The sequence below is a fragment of the Eucalyptus grandis genome, chromosome 5, assembly GCF_016545825.1.
Source record: "Eucalyptus grandis isolate ANBG69807.140 chromosome 5, ASM1654582v1, whole genome shotgun sequence".
NCBI classification, from domain to species: Eukaryota; Viridiplantae; Streptophyta; class Magnoliopsida; order Myrtales; family Myrtaceae; genus Eucalyptus; species Eucalyptus grandis.
The window spans coordinates 13,727,641-13,744,333 of NC_052616.1; the positions used below are offsets into that span (position 1 = coordinate 13,727,641).

General features: G+C 40.1%; 2 protein-coding genes across 2 annotated transcripts; both read left to right on the forward strand.

Moving 5' to 3' along the window:
* Positions 1–228: 228 nt before the first annotated feature.
* LOC120293652 (disease resistance protein RPM1-like) lies at positions 229–3,085 on the forward strand. Its single transcript, XM_039313357.1, has one exon. It carries the CDS (start codon positions 308–310, stop codon positions 3,083–3,085), a length of 2,778 nt encoding a protein of 925 aa, XP_039169291.1. The 5' UTR covers positions 229–307.
* Positions 3,086–5,976: 2,891 nt separating this feature from the next.
* LOC120293653 (disease resistance protein RPM1-like) lies at positions 5,977–9,355 on the forward strand. Its single transcript, XM_039313358.1, has 3 exons — positions 5,977–6,115; positions 7,223–7,245; positions 8,405–9,355. The coding sequence occupies exons 1-3, from the start codon at positions 5,977–5,979 to the stop codon at positions 9,353–9,355; spliced, it is 1,113 nt and encodes a 370-aa protein (XP_039169292.1).
* Positions 9,356–16,693: the final 7,338 nt, after the last annotated feature.

Sequence of the window (16,693 nt, forward strand, 5' to 3'; positions counted from 1 at the left end):
TTTTGAGTTCCTCGGTTTGCAACCATTAGTACAAGAGTGCTATTGATGGGAAACTTTGGTAGTTGATTTTTCGGTGTGAGTTGAGATAGTTTGATATATGTCTGAATGACATTTGTTAGCTTTAGTTGAGCTGAAAGTGTAAGTATTCTTTTATTGGATTATAGAAATTTCGGTATGTTGTTTTCGACTTTGTAGTTGCATTCTTCAGGTGAAAAGAAGGATGGTTGTAGCACTACCCCTATCCTTACAGGATCCGGGTTGTGACAGCTAGTGTATTCCCCAGAACTTCAAAATATGCAAATTAGACATGGCAGAAATTGCAGTAAACTACCTACTTGACAAGCTCAAGAACTTTCTAGAGGATGGGGTTCAAGTCTTGGGAGGTGCCGAGGAAGAAGTTAATTCGGTGAAGAGACAAGTGGAGTACATAACGGCATTCCTGAGGGTTGCAGATTCCCTAGAAGAGAGTGATGAGGAAGTCGAAATTTGGGTGAAGCAGCTGAGAGAAATCGCATATGACACTGAAGACGCTCTTGATGAGTTCAAACTTCTGCTGGCGCATGATCATGGAATTGGTTTTCCCGGGCTTCTCTCCAAGTTGTCCTGCTGTATCAAGAACATGAAAGGTCGATACCGAATTGCTTCGGAGATGAAATCCATCAACTCCAGAATCAGGAACATATATGATGGACCCTGGAGAGTCCGAGACAAATTAAATAAAGTCGAACATCACTATGGCTCTAGTAAGCCAGACCACACATGGCAGGACCAGCGAGGTAATGCCCTTCTTTTGGACAAAGCTGAGCTCGTGGGCATCAATGAACCGACAAAAAAACTGGTCAGCTGGCTGATTGAGGGCGCATCCATGCGGGAAGTAATCTCAGTAGTGGGGATGGGAGGACTGGGGAAAACTACATTAGTGAAGCAAGTTTACGAAGATCCAGAAGTGAAGAAACATTTCATGGTACGTGCTTGGATAACTCTTTCTCAATCTCCAAATATAGAAGAGCTCCTCCAAGGCATGGTTCGACAAATTATGAGGGAGACTGAAGAACCAGTTCCTCCTCCAGAGGACAACAAGGACAGGTTATGCCAGAGGATGATTATCAAGGACTTGCTACAAAAAGCAAGGTATCTGATCGTTGTGGATGATGCATGGCGATTAAATGAATGGGATGCGATCAAACATGTGTTCCCTAACAACACCTGTGGCAGCCGAATAATCATCACATCTAGGAATTCTGATTTAGCACGTACCTCGTGCGGGGAATTCAGAGGGATGGTTTACAAGATGAAGCCACTGCCAGCTATACAGTCATGGAAGCTTTTCTGCGCAAAGACATTTCAGGGGAACCCATGCCCTCCTCATCTAGAGGAGACCTGTAGGCTTATTCTAAGAAAGTGCGAGGGGTTGCCACTTGCTATTGTGGCCATCAGTGGTGTTTTGGTTTCAAAAGACACGAGAAAAAAGGAGGTATGGGATCTGGTCTGTCGCAGTCTTCGTAGTGAAATCAATTGCAATGACAAATTCAGAACCTTAAAGAGAGTCCTTTCACTCAGTTTTGATGACCTGCCGTACTACTTAAAGTCCTGTTTCCTGCACTTGAGCGTGTTTCCCAAGGGTTGCATTATTGACTGTGGGAGATTAATTCGATTATGGATTGCAGAAGGATTTGTAGACAAGAAAGAAGGCATGACGGAAGAAGAAGTAGCCTATGACTACTTAAATGAGCTCCTGAACAGAAGCCTGATAGAGGTGGCTGTTAAAGCAAACGATGGAAGGATGAAGTATCTCCGTATCCATGATTTTCTGCTGGATATTATTACTTCTAAGTCAAGCAACCAAGGCTTTGCAGAAACAGCCATAGAAAAACATCAAAAATGGCCAGATAAAGTTCGTCGCCTATCTATACAGACCAGCCTGCAAACTATGCAACAGAAAAGGTCATTGTCTCAACTACGTTCTTTATACATGTTTGGGGTAGAGAAATCTTCGGCGGTTGCTGTTCTAGGTAGTGTCATGAGACTGCTCACTGTTCTGGACTTGCCAGCAGCTCCTTTGACAAGGTTCCCAGCTCAAGTTGCTGAGTGGTGCTACCTGAGATATCTAAGTTTCAGGTACAGCAAGGTGAGAACCGTTCCATATTCCATAGGGAACCTTCAAAACCTAGAGACCCTAGACCTTAAACAGACATATGTCACAGAATTACCAGTTGTGATCTTGAAGCTCCAACGACTTCGCCATCTACTCGTATATCGTTATGCAAACATAGGCTACCCATGGTGTAAGTCTGGCTTCAAGTCCCCAGAAGGAATAGGGGCTCTACAGTCCCTCCAAAAGCTCTGCTTCATGGAAGCAAGTGACAGGAGAAACAACAGCTTAATGAGGGAGCTTGGAAAGCTGAAAGAATTGATTAGGTTAGGCATCACGAAGTTGAGAAAAGAAGATGGAAGGGAACTGTGCTCGTCCATTGAAAAGTTAACAAAGCTTCAAGCAATATCTCTAACTTCGGTCAATAAAAATGAGATTATTGATCTACAAGAGCTCTCGTCTCCACCTCCATTTCTCCAGAGGATATACTTGACAGGACGTCTGGAGGCATTGCCACATTGGATATCATCTCTTGATAGCCTAACGGTATTGCACCTGAGATGGAGTCAGCTACAGGATAGTCCACTGTTGTCTCTCGGGAATTTGCCTAATCTTGTGTGTCTCGAGTTGCTTCAGGTTTATGAGGGAACCAAGTTGTCTTTCAAAGCCAACGACTTTATGAAGCTACAGTATCTGGTCCTTGGTCCTTTTGACAAACTCAAATGCGTGGAAGTGGAGAAGGGATCAATGCCTTGTCTTGAGGAGCTGGTTATTGAGGGTTGTAAGCCATTGGAGAAGCTTCCATCTGGTATTGAGCACCTGGGAAAGCTGAAAGTGCTGAAGTTTGTTGACATGCCTGATGAGTTCGTGAAGAAACTTATGCCAGATGGACAAGAAGATTATTACCTGAAAGTGGCCCATGTTCCAGAAGTATATTACGGTTACCGGAGAGATGGGGGATGCGACTTCGTGCCCACCAAGGCCTTTGTGTGAGGAGCGTTGAATTTCCTCCATGCTTGAAATGACTGGCTGAGCCTAGGATGCTGTATAATATTTCTCACGAGGTATTAGTGATTGAATGACTGTAATTCTAGAAAATCTTTGTTACCTTGTGATAATAGTTTAAAAGCATAGGGAAAGGTTACTGTGGGTCTGTAAATGACATTTGGCAACTTGTTTGCATTATCCTGCAACGTCCCTTTTCCTCAGAGAAGAGAAGGGTCAAGTGATGTTGTATATTCGCCTTTGAACTTCTTAGAGTGTATACAGATTTAAGGTGAAATTCTGCTATATTGAGAAACCATTTAGATGGTTGTCACCACCCTACGTGATTATTTGAGTATTCCTTTTGCGATTCTCGTAGGGGCAGGGGTAGATCAGGTGGTCGATTGTCGAGAGGAGGTAGAGGCCGTCGTCCTTCCTACATGTTGTCTGCTTGGGAAGTAACTGAGGATGAAGGATCTCCGCCCCCCGCTTCATAAGGGAAGGCTTCTCTAGGTAAGATGGCACGGCTGCTTTGTTGAGCCACACCACGGAATCAAAAGCTCCAAATGGATCATTTTTGATAAGCAGAACTGGCGATGCGGGATGAACTAGAAGTCGAATTACGATGCCCAATTGCGTGTTAACCTAGAACCCGTGTTGGTCGATTAACACGGCAAGATGGTGGTCATGAAAGTCAAAATCTACTTTGCCGAATCAACTAGCCCAAAAATGGATGGCGCTGAAGAATGAGACTTATACTCGGCCGTCAAGGCAAGTCCCAAGCCTTGATGAGTAGGAGGGTGCAACGGTCACTACAAAACCCAGGGTGTGAATCCAGGCAGAACGGCTGTTGGTGCAAATCTTGGTGGTAGTAACAAATATTCAAATGAAAACTCTGATGGCCAAAGAGGGGAAAGGTTCCATGTGAACGGCACTCGTATATGAGTAAGTCGATCCAAAGAGACGGTAGAAGCCCCTCGGATAGCGCTTCATCCGCGAGCTTCAAAAGGAAATCAGGTTAAAATTTCTGAACCGGGGCTAGGCCCAAATAGTACATGTCAGGTCATTATGGTCTTACTTATGAAGCATCCGATGCGCGACCTGGGGTGTTGCAGTTAATGCCACTTTCGTACCCCGAACGGTCTCAACATTGCTCTCTTCGTGAATGGCGTTCTCAATTGGCGAAGAAAAAGAAGAATGCATACCTTAAGACTTTTTTTGCTATTCTTCAAGTCAGTAAATTCACTTTCCCATGATTTCCTGATTTAGCCCATCTTCACAAGCGTTGTTTTCAGAAAATGCCAGCCCTCCTGGAATTCTCCACTGATTTTCACTTCGTGCAGAGACTTTAAAATGGACTTTGCTGCCTTGACCATGACAAGAGTCTCTTACGGTTGTGTTAGTCGTATACCGTCCCCATGCCAGGAATTTTAGCATGCGAGACTTCTGGTGAAGGTCCCAGGTTTTGTTTCCCGGAAACTTGCATGCTTTTTCCATATATCTCGTCTCTCCCTCCTCAACTCCAATGGACAGCAACTTTAATACTATGTATTTTTCACGAAAAATTTGACATTTCTGAAAAATATTTTTTCCTATTCCTGAACCCAGCCTCTGTGGACCCAAGTTTGTGGACCTGGGCCAACCCAGGACCCAGCCCTGAGGGTCTATGACTTGGACACGATAGCCCAGTACCCGAGCAAGGGCACGGGGTCTAGGGGCCCAGCCTCCAGAGACACAGGCCTGCGTGCCAGTGACCTGGGTGCAAGAGTAAAGTACTCAAGCACCGCGACCAGAAACCCCAACATAGATACCGTGGTCTTGGACCCGGCCTCAAAGGACCTAGCCCAGCTTTTGTGAACCCAAGCCCAAGTGTGAGTGACGTGGGCGCATGAGCCAGGTGCTGACCATGGCTGCCCAAGACTCGGGCACATGCGTTGGGGTCTCAAGCCCGGGTGCCTGGTATCTTGATGGGGGCAAAGTGAAATGACAACTTCAACCATGAATCGTACGTTCCAGGATTTTGCGCTCAAAAAGAATTCGAGGCAGGCAATGACAACTGACAATAAGCACCGACTGGGAAGAGGATCCATATTGAATCAGAAAGGAGTCAGACGAATCACTTGTAAGTAACAACAGGACAGGTCTCGACAATATAAAGATGCTGAGAAGTTCCCGGATCGGTCTACGAAAGTAGCACAAAAGCTTCTCACTAGGGCTCCCGTCCTTTTCGATGAGTGATTTTATGTAGAAAATGCTGTCGATGAGATCATATCTTCTGGCCATTCTAGGAGACCAGAATACGTGTAATTGGAAAAAATAAAATGAAGTCGGCTATGAAAATGTCAGCATGAACAATCCGTGTCACATACAAGATCATTCTTATTGATTGCAAAACTTCCCGCCATGCCAAAAATTGTTCTCCATTACATAGTCAGGGATAATTACATTTCTGACAGCTTTTATAGTAGCCAAATTACATAAACCGATCAGCCACACCCTTCAGAGGATAACCACAGAAACTGAAACCTTCAACCGACCAAAACCTCAGCTTCCAGATTCACTGGTTTCAAGGATAATCCTCTCGGCGCCAAAATTGTCCCCCTTGATTATGCTCCTCTTAAGTGAGCCAAAACTCTCCATGATGCATCCATCATTCCAAAAAGGTGAGCAGGGGCTCTTGTTTGCTCAATTTTCCAGCTGGCTTCAATAAATGCTGATGCCATCAAAATTTTCATAACACTCGGTTATTCAAGGGCTCTCATGAGACATGATCGCCTATATAAGCATATATTGTTCATTTAAATGCTCTTCCCAATTCAACGACCTCAGATTCCCTCATCTGCCTATGTATACTGTCTAGCTGCATAATCCTAATGTTCCTTTGGGACATCCGGTTAGCTATGTTAACGGTCAAGCTGGCCATATCTCTGCTGTTTGTCAACATTTGCAAGCTAGCAGCAGAATACACAGGTTTGGACACAAGTCAGTTGAGAAATATCAAACCTTCCCGCATCAATAAGCTCCAGAGGAATCGTACAGGTGAGTGCACGAGAAAGGAAAGGCGAGAGAAAGGCTCCGCCTTGTTTCATGGAAAATGAATGATATGGAAAATATTTTCCAAAATAATCGTTTGTATCGCTCATAAAAATGAATGGATAAAAATAAATTCATCATCCATGACAATTAATGAAAATATTTCCATTGACTAGCCATTTCAAACAATGCAAGTAATTATTTTTTAGAAAATATTTTTCAAATTACTCATTTCCGACTAGACAAATTGAGCCAAAGTCAACAAGAAAGACCCCATAGGGATGTTACAAGATTGATAATCAACTACTTTCTCGAGAATAACATGCTGAAAATAAATGCAAGCACAAGCACCTTTAAATCTCAAAGATAATGGCAATGCCATATGACTAAGGTGTTAAATTTGACTACCAGACAAATGAATCATCAAACAGAGAAGAATTAAAAGGAAGAGCAGCATACTGTTTATGTAAACTGTAGAACCTTGCATTATCTTGAGTTAGTTTTGTAATGGTACAGACTACAGTTAGTGACGCCACTTACAGAAATAAATCATTTTTTGTACTGTCATGCGGCAGGACTTGGCACTTTTTCCCAAAAAATTTGTTCAATAAAATATTTCTTAGTGGCTTTTAAATTCAGGAGAGAGGCCCTAATGATCAAACTAAAGAGGCGAGGAAATTGAAGTAGCAATGTCTCACGACAGATATCATCTTTGATATATTCTACAGGGAATTGCTACAATAAACCAATAAATCAAGCTACGTGCAAAGGAAGAAGTAGAGCCAAAAAGACATCACATGCGGGTCATAATCAACTGCATCTCTTTCAAGATTTCTGGTAGCTCAGTAGGGCCTCCTGCTTGCATGATCAACATATGGATTTCGAAGCCAGTTGTTCCAAACGAGGCTAAGCATCGAAAAGGAAGTTCGCAGGGATTTGAACATGGAGTGTCCTTCTTTTCCTCATAAGTCCGTCCACCAAATGTTTGAAAAAATGCCAAGCGGGAAACGGAAAATAACTTGCAGAACAGCAGACATTGCGAATACACGGAGGTATGAGTGACTCAGAACATGTGTCTTGGAATTGTTCTTTAATTTTTTAAAGTTTTTTCAGGTTTATTCGGGAGAATGGTGCTGGTAAAATTAGCTTTCTCATCCTCATGGGATAGCCATTTCACCCCCCCCCAGCAGCAGAGCAAGTTCGTCGGTTCAAGGTCGTCGTGGCGCTAATGTTAGCGGCGATCAGTTAGGGCTTGGTGGTGGCAATCGCGGTGGCAGTGTCAGGGATAATGCGTGCTTCAAGTGCGGTAAGTTAGGGCACTGGGCGCGGGATTGTGATGGTGCTCCGATTGGATGATGCTTGTATTAGCATTAAGTTATGGAATAATCAAAGAAGAGCTCGATGAAAATTTTAAGAATATGACCTCAGTTGCTTGTCTCGCATAGTGGGTGAACTAGTCTCCCTTTCCTCAGCGATGATGAACCTTACGAGTATCTCAGCAATAAGTCACATGAACCTCTTTAGCCTTCATGACAACACTAGCTCCACCAAGAAGTTGCTCAGAAATTGCTAGTTGAATACCAATAACCTCTTTTTGCCTGAGCTTCTGAGGTGACAGTGCAAAGTCTTGTCCCGCTATAAAGTTCTGTATGAAGTCAGGTTGCTTCTTTACCATCAGCTGATTCTTTTACTTAATGAAGCAAGCTTTAGAAAGCTTTATCACAATGGTATTCAGAAACAGAATAGTTTGCCTGCAAATGTTCGGTGACTTTCACTGGAAGCAATTATCTGAAATCAATAGCCTGCCGATAGCCACTCAGGAAAATGTCACTCTCATTAACATTAGTATAAAAGTATATTCAGCACTTGCAATTAACTTGCCTAGTAAGCAAAAATTTTGATTAGAACCATATCAGAAGTTTCCGTATATAAAACATGAGTGAATTGGAAAATAATTTTCTTATCATTTCCTTTTCCTTTGAAAAGCTAAACATCAATCTTAATAAAAGTTTCACAGAGTTAGGTATATTAGTACACAAACCGAGCAAATTAAGTAGCACGCAATCATACTAAAAGATATCAATAATGGTTATTTTCAACTTAGTAAATAGAAAGAGTGTAAGGGTCTTTAATTTGTTGAGCAGGGTGTGCATCTTGACCAGACAGCCATGAAGTGATGGATGACTAGACATCAAAAGCTTGACCATTTCCACACCAAACCCCCAGCCTGTGGAATCACTATGTTAGAGGATACCAGCTAGTGTATTCTCCGGAGCTTTGATATATGCAAAATAGAGCATTGCAGCAATTGCAGTAAACTACCTACTTGACAAGCTCAAGGACTTTCTAGAGAATGGGGTTCTATTCAAGGATGCCGAGGAAGAAGTTACTTTAGTGAAGAGACAATTGGAGTACATAAGGACATTCCCAAGGGTTGCAGATTCCCTGGAAGAGAGTGATGAGGAAGTCAAAGTTTGGGTGAAGCAGCTGAGAGAAATCGCATATGACGCTGAAGATGCTCTTGATGAGTTCAAACTTCTCCTGGCGCATGATCATGGAATTTGTTCCCCTGGTCTTCTCTCCAGGATGTCCTGCTGTATCAAGAACATGAAAGGTCGATACCGAATTGCTTCACAGATGAAATCCATCAACTCCAGAATAAGAAACATATATGATGGACATTGGAGAATCCATGACAAATTAAAAGCCGAACATCATTATGGCTCTAGTAAGCCAGATGACACGTGGCAGGACCAGCGAGGGCAAGCTCTTCTTTTAGACAAAGCTGAGCTCGTGGGCGTCAGTGAACCGACAAAACAGTTGGTCGGCTGGCTGGTTGAGGGTGCTTCCACGCGGGGAGTAATCTCAGTTGTGGGGATGGGAGGACTGTGGAAAACTACGTTAGTCAAGCAAGTTTATGAAGATCCAGAAGTGAAGAAACATTTCATGATACGTGCTTGGATAACTCTTTCTCAATCTCCAAATATAGAAGAGCTCCTCCAAGGCACGGTTCCACAAATTTTGAGGGAGACCCAAGCACCTGTTCCTCCTCTGCAGGACAACATGGATACATTATGCCAGAGGACTATTATAAAGGAACTGCTACAAAAAGCAAGGTACCTGATTGTTGTAGATGATGTGTGGCGCATAAATGAATGGAATGCGATCAAACATGCATTGCCTAATAACAGCTGTGGCAGCCAAATAATTATCACTCCTCTTTGCTTGCTGCTCTCGGCCATCTAGAGTAGTCTAGATTGGACTAGAGATTTCTTTGTCAACAATGGATCACCAATTTTCAACAGACTAGACGTCAGAAGCTTAACCATTTCCACGCCAAACCCCCACCCTGTGGAAGTACTATGTTAGGGTTTAGGGTTTAGTCTCTAGTACTTAGATATTTGCAAAATAAAGCATGGCAGAAATTGCAGTAAACTACCTACTTGACAAGCTCAAGGACTTTCTAGAGTATGGGGTTCTATTGGGAGGTGCCAACGAAGAAGTTACAATAGTGAAGAGACAATTTGGAGTATGTCAGGGCATTCCTGAGTGAAAGTGCTAGTATGAACACCTAGAGGGGTGAATAGGTGTAAAGAAAAAATTTTCGCAAAGAACGGTTGAATTATTTTTCTTTTGAAACTAAGTCTGAAAAACAACAGACTTTTGAAACTGAGTCTGAAGTACAACAGACTTTGAGCGAGTTCAGACTTTAGCAGTTAAACAAAATTAAATAAAGGAGTTCAGGAAAGATAATAAGAACGCAGAATTTATAGTGGTTCGGCTTAGATCAAGCCTACGTCTACTCTCTCACGCTAACAGCCTTCTACTAGATTCCACTATGTGATCAACAAGAGATTGAGTACAAACATTCAGTGGTAGATCACATTATCTCACTAAGTCACTCTTTTGGTATTTCTCTCACGATCACAAACGTTTAAGCTCACAAGGGACAAGTGTATGATCGAAAGTTGCTCAGACTTTAGAATTATAAATTCTACGCTCCGTCTCCTACTTGCTCATCGGTCTTTGGTCTCCTTAAATACCCCTCCACTTCCAAACTAGCCGTTGGACAGTATCTCGAGATCGCCTTCCAATCTATCCATTGGACAGATCTGTATCTAGAAGATTTGGTAGCCGTTGAGTAATAAAGTAGAATCCCAAATTGAATGTGATCGCCATACAAACAGAATCTTGGTTTCCATAAGTAGAGCTTCTTCGTATAGAAAGTTCTTATCTTCAAGATCCAATTGTCAATCAATTAGATTGAGTCAATCAAATCAATCTTGATGTAGAATCCAAACTAGATCACTAGCTGTTATACATTTAGGGCTTGTGTTACGTTCTGTCTCGTTCTGGATGTAAAGTCTGAGAGCAATAGACTTTACAATCTGAGCATGAGTGCAATAGACTTTACAATCTGAGTCTGAGTGTAATAGACTTTACAATATGGATGTCAGTCTAAACATATTCTGCGTCTGAACATATTTAGCCTTAAGGTCTGAACACAGTTTGAATAAGTTCAGCTTCAGCATAGAGTCTGTTTTCCAGTTCTTCCAAGTATAGACTTTGATAATATCCTTTACATGTTCTATCATCTCCATAATTTGTTACTCAACAATTAAATACATTAGTAACCTTTGATTTATTTTGTCATCTTCAAAACATCATAAGGGATTTCCCTAACACTGAGGGTTATGGCTTCCCTAGAAGGGTTATGGCTTCCCTAGAAGAGAGTGACAAGCAAGTCAAAGTTTGGGCGAAACACCTAAGAGAAATCGCATGACACTGAAGACGCTCTTGATAAGTTCAAACTTCTCCTAGCACATGATCATGAAATTTGTTTTCCCAGTCTTCTCTCCAAGATGTCCTGTTGTATCAAGAACATGAAAGGTCAATACCAAATTGCTTCAGAGATGAAATCGATCAACTTCCAGAATCAAAAGCATATATGATGGACCCTGGGGAATCTGAGACAAATTTAATAAAACTCAAACATGGCTATGGCTCTAGTAAGCCATATGACACGTGGCAGGACCAGCAAGGGAATGCCCTTCTTTTGGCATCAATGAACCGACAAAAAAGCTGGTTGGTTGGTTGGTTGAGGGCGCTTCCACACGAGAAGTAATCTCTATCCTGGGGATGGGAGGACTGTGTTGGATGCAAATTGCGCAACCCCAAGATCTCCATAACCAGAACAAGAACATGCATAATTAAGAAGAAAGATTAACGCACCTGTTTTGGGATCCATCGAACATAAAGCAGAAGCGGAAAAGGGATTACCCACATAGCAAGGGGATCCACGCATCAAGTCCTTCTCCTCTATTGACCTCCGTATCACTGGCTCAATGAGGCGGCCCCCTCACGTTTAGCGTTAAGTAAACGCCCCTTAGGTGAGGATACATGTGAGAATTAGGGTTAGAGGAGAGACTTGAGCATTATTTATAGAGTTTCCAGCCAGTCCCCCTCATTACGGGCCAGGCTCAACTCAGCCCACACTAGCCAGCCCATATTATACTAATTAAGAAACATTTTATCTCACCTTAGACCAACCCTGTTTTACGATAACCATAAAAATAGTAAATTACAATATCAATTAATTTAGTCCACATTAGGAAAACTCTTACATTCTCCCACTTGGACTATATTAATTGAAATTGTACTGTATGTGCGTACATTTGGTCCAGAGATAATTCTTAATAGTCAATCCTATCACATAAAGTTTTAAACACCGAATCATGGCGGTAACTGCATGTATACACACAGAACCTTCTATGGTCACGAATGCTCTTAACTTTATTGGCATGGATTCAATATGGTAATGTGTCAAATGGATAACATCTCTCATAGAAAGATCCCATTTGTCAGTCACCATTCTCTTACCTTAGGTGTCACAAAAACTTGTGCCACTAGAGAATGTTTTATGGTTCCAATGAACCCACATATGTCTTGTCCTTATGGTTAACATTTCTTTATGTATCACAAGACATATGCACAAGGCTAATAATCGGATTTCGGATGCCCCTAGCTTTCACTCGAGGTTTATACAATCCCTTGAGACTTTATCAATATGTATTCAACATAATAACAACACATTCAAAAATATTTTATTGAATGCAAAAGTTGATACATATCAAACCATTACAAAATGTAACGAACACAGATGAAACATTTATCAGAGTAAAGCCATAATAGCTCCCACTAAATAACAGCATCTCATGATGCTCCTAGGCCCATGCTAACGACATGTCGCTCAAATACACATAGGCGTAGGCCTTTAGTTAGTGGATCTGCAACCACATCATCTGTGAAAATATGTTATATTAAAACGTCACATTTCTATACCGTTTGCTTATGGTCAAAAATTTTGACCACCATATATTTAGACCCCTTAAGACCTCTGTAGTAAATAAATAATACTACAAATTTGTTATCTCAATACAACCGTATGGGTCTATCCATAAAGTTAAAACGATCAACTCCGTCATGAGGTTCTGGAGCCTAATAGCCCAAGTAACAGTTACTAACACTGCTTACATAGTAGAAAATAACATAGAACTTTATTTACTGCACTTCCTGCTAACATATATGTATTCCGTTATTGATTTTATGTCATCCTAACAGCCAGCAAAGTTTACATCCGAATACCCTACTAGCTGCAAGAATTGAACATGTCTATAAATTAGCATATAACCTTGTCTTATTTAAGTACCTTAAAATCTTCTTGGCAGCAACCCAGTGATCACGTCCTGGATTTGATTGATATCTTCCTAGAAGTCCCATCACAAAGGCGATATTCAGTCTAGTGCAAATTCGAGCATACATTATACTTTTAAGTGCACTGACACAAGGTACACCATTTAACTAGATTTTCTCAATATCTAAATAAGGATAATGTGATAGATTCAGTCCATCACCCTTAACAACAGGAGCAATTCTTGGCTTGCAATGATGTATATTGAATATTTCCAATATACAATCAGCAAATGTCCTCCGAGAAAATTTAATATAATATGGCAAAAACAATCCTTACAGACCTCAGTACAAAGGATATAAAATGTCTCAAGGTCACAACTTGTAAGCAAAATATCATGTACATAGAGTATAAGAAAAAATAAATTTCCTCCCACTGACCTTGTAGTATATTGAATTACTTTGTTCCCAATTGAACAAAATAATAACACTATGAAACTTTAATAATATTGTCTGGAAACTTGCTTAAAACTATTAATAAGACTTTTCAGTCTACACACAAGTTTACTTGAAATATCTTTTGCAAAATCCTCCAATTGCACAATATAGATTTTGTATCTATTTGGCGTAACTCCATATCAAAATAAATTATTAATGACACGTTCACTCTGAAAGAATCTTTAAAAATACTAGAAAGAAATATTTATTTCTTCACTATTAACTATCCAACCTTCTTTCAGAGTGAAAACTTTAGCTACCAATTTGGCTTTAAATCTCACAATATTTCTTTGAAATTCTTGTAGCTTTGTACGCCAATTTGCAACTAATGAACTTATGATCTTTAAGCAAGTAAGTTAGTTTCCAAACACTATGATGTTTCATAGATTATATATCATCTTTTATGGCATCTAATCACATACTTGATTGAGAATAAGAAACGACATTTATAAATATGTCATTACATTAACCATATAGTGGATATTGTTATCATGCTCTCACAAATAGACTATATAGTCTGATGGTATAATTGATCGTCTTTCCCTAACAAATCTCCTTAATAAAGCTGCAACCACTTCATTCTGCACTTGAGAGGTTTAAGAAATTTCATTATAAACTATATCAAGAATAATACCTTGAACCTCAACAAGTTTAGTCTATGGTACAAGAGATTCCATAATTATCTGTATAGGTAAAGACAAAAACACAGTAACCTCCATCACACTATTATCTTTAATAGTCTGAGAGCAGCTATCCTCTACAATTACGTCAATTTTTAGAAACTTTAGAGTATGTGATTCCATAATTCTTGCACCTTCTTTAGGGTCATAAAATCAATACCCCTTTAACAATTTAGATAAGATACAAAATAATTCTGAGTGGATCTGAATTCCAACGCACTTAATATTGGATTAGATAACCTTACTTTTGCATGACACCTCTAAATTTCATATGATTCAAGTAATTTATGTCTAATCTATAACTCAAAAGAAGTTTACGAAACTATTTTTGTCTGTGAAAAGGTTACTTTCAAAATATCAGCCCACAAAAGACCAGATAAATTAGTCTTACTAATCATACTCATCACTATGTTCAATATGGTGCATTTATGCCTTTCGGCCAAATCTTTTTGTCAAGATTTTCAGGTATAATAATTAAGTTACTACCCTAGAATCTACCAAGTATTTGACAAATGACCATTTAAGCTATTTCGCATTGTCATACTTGCCAAAATACTCACGGCCACTGTTAAGTTTGACAACCTTTTAAGACTAATTGTAATTATTTTATTCTTTATCTCGGTCATTTTCCTTAAATAAAAAACTTTCGAAAACAACCTTTTAACCATATACGAGATGTATATAACATTAGGACTTAAACACAATCTCTGCAGATGTGTCCTAATTTCAATATTAGATAAAATATAACTTCAAGCAACTAAGACTTCCATCATTTATAGCAGTGCAGTCCGCAGGCAAACCTCTTTTCAAGTGTTCCTGAATGGAACGCTTCATGGACAGTAAGCAAATTCTATTACTCTTTTTCAAGCAACAAATCATATGTCAACAATTTAAAATTTGAAACAGCAAAAACCTCAATAATATTGGAGTTATTAATTACAGAAAATGTGATTGAAAAAATAAGTAATGTATATAATTAGCATCATGTGAGCACCGTGTAACTTGACGTACAAGTACACATCCAAAGAGTTACACACATAATCATATAATCACCTTTGGGCAGAATACATGACATGCAGTTGTACACTCCCCACATAATAGCGGTTATGAGAATATATTCTAATTTTCGTGAATTCATCATCTTTGGGCAGATGAACCACTGGGATCAGTCAATCCTCTACCACACCATCATGTATCCCTCCATGAACTAATACACAATCACCTCCTTTGGGAGTATGACTATGCATTAGACCAGGAGACATCCCAATCATCATACGAGACCGAAATTTCTCAAACCCAATCAAGCGTGCCACTTTGGCGGTCACTACTCAATTGAATCCTTGAAACTCTCTCATACCATGGATATAAAATTTACTACTCACATACATCATATACATGTGATTTTAACTTTAGTGATAGGGACAGCATATCACCAAAATCACATATCATGCTAATTACATTACTTTATCAATTAATAAAAATTAATCATACATATATATAAATATATATAGCGAACCTGAAAGACAGATTCCAATGAGATCAACGATCACAGCAACACAAGAAACTTCTCATAATATAGAAGCAATCATCTCTTGTGCACCCCAATTACTGATTACTAGAACAACATTAAAAGAATGTTGATTTAGAATATCTCTCACAAATTAACATCAATAGTAATACAGGATACACCAAATCGACAAGCTTGACAACTGATCCATTATCATTCATGAGTTCATAAGGCAAAAAATAACTCCAAGGCCAACAACTGATTTATTAGCCAATTTTTAAATAACAAATTATCATTGTAATTAACCAGTGGCCTATTAATTGAGTTAAACCAGATAACCAAATATCTAAAATTTAATGGTAGATACTATTGTTCTGCGTAAAAGTTGTCATACTCCTTAACCATAAAAAATATTCAACTTGATAGACATTAACAAGTGACCATATGAGTTCATGTACAATATGCAGTAACTTAATTGACATGCATTACCCATATTCAGCAGATATGTTAATCAGTACAATCAGTTTGGTCATGAGTTCTTAAGACATCCATCATTCAAAGATTACCAGTATGTAAAGGAGTATGCTTAAACAACAAAAATTTTATAATCAATACATAGCTCAATTACTATCCCATAATGGTTGTATCTCATTAAGCCAGCTTCAGTTCATAATAAAGTTTAATTTTTATTAATGAATCACACCATTATAATGTTTATGTGATAACATACCTGTAACCCAACACTTATATTTTCAAAATCACATAAAATATAACAAAAATACGCAAAAAAAAAAAACACTAAAAATACACGTATTTAGGGTTCTGTATGTATTTTCACATCCATAAAATTATCACACATGTAAAATAAATACACCACAACGTAGAGGATGATCATACGAACCTAACGCCACCATCCACGCGCCGATCGGAGGCTCCACGCGCCCGCACGCGCCGCCTGAGTGCGCGGCGCGTGGTGCCCACGCGCGTACGTAACTGACCGGTTAAAACCGGTCCGACCGGTTGACCGGGTCGATCAGGTCAACGGGTCGGGTCGGGTCGAGTCGGCCGCCAATCGAGTCTAGTCCGGGTCGCTGACGTCAGCACCCCACGTGTGGCGCACGCGCGAGGATCGGATCCGAGTCGCGCGCGTCGGCACCCGCGCGCGTCACACGCGCGAGCCTCACCTCGGCGTGGAGGCACATGGGGCGC

Bases quoted from the DNA above. Each gene is read 5' to 3' on its own strand.
- LOC120293652 (XM_039313357.1), top strand. From the start codon at position 308: ATGGCAGAAATTGCAGTAAACTACCTACTTGACAAGCTCAAGAACTTT.
- LOC120293653 (XM_039313358.1), top strand. From the start codon at position 5,977: ATGTTAACGGTCAAGCTGGCCATATCTCTGCTGTTTGTCAACATTTGC. The intron at 6,116-7,222 runs GTGAGTGCACGA...AAGTTTTTTCAG, and splicing joins GCTCCAGAGGAATCGTACAG to GTTTATTCGGGAGAATGGTG. The intron at 7,246-8,404 runs GTAAAATTAGCT...TATGCAAAATAG, and splicing joins TATTCGGGAGAATGGTGCTG to AGCATTGCAGCAATTGCAGT.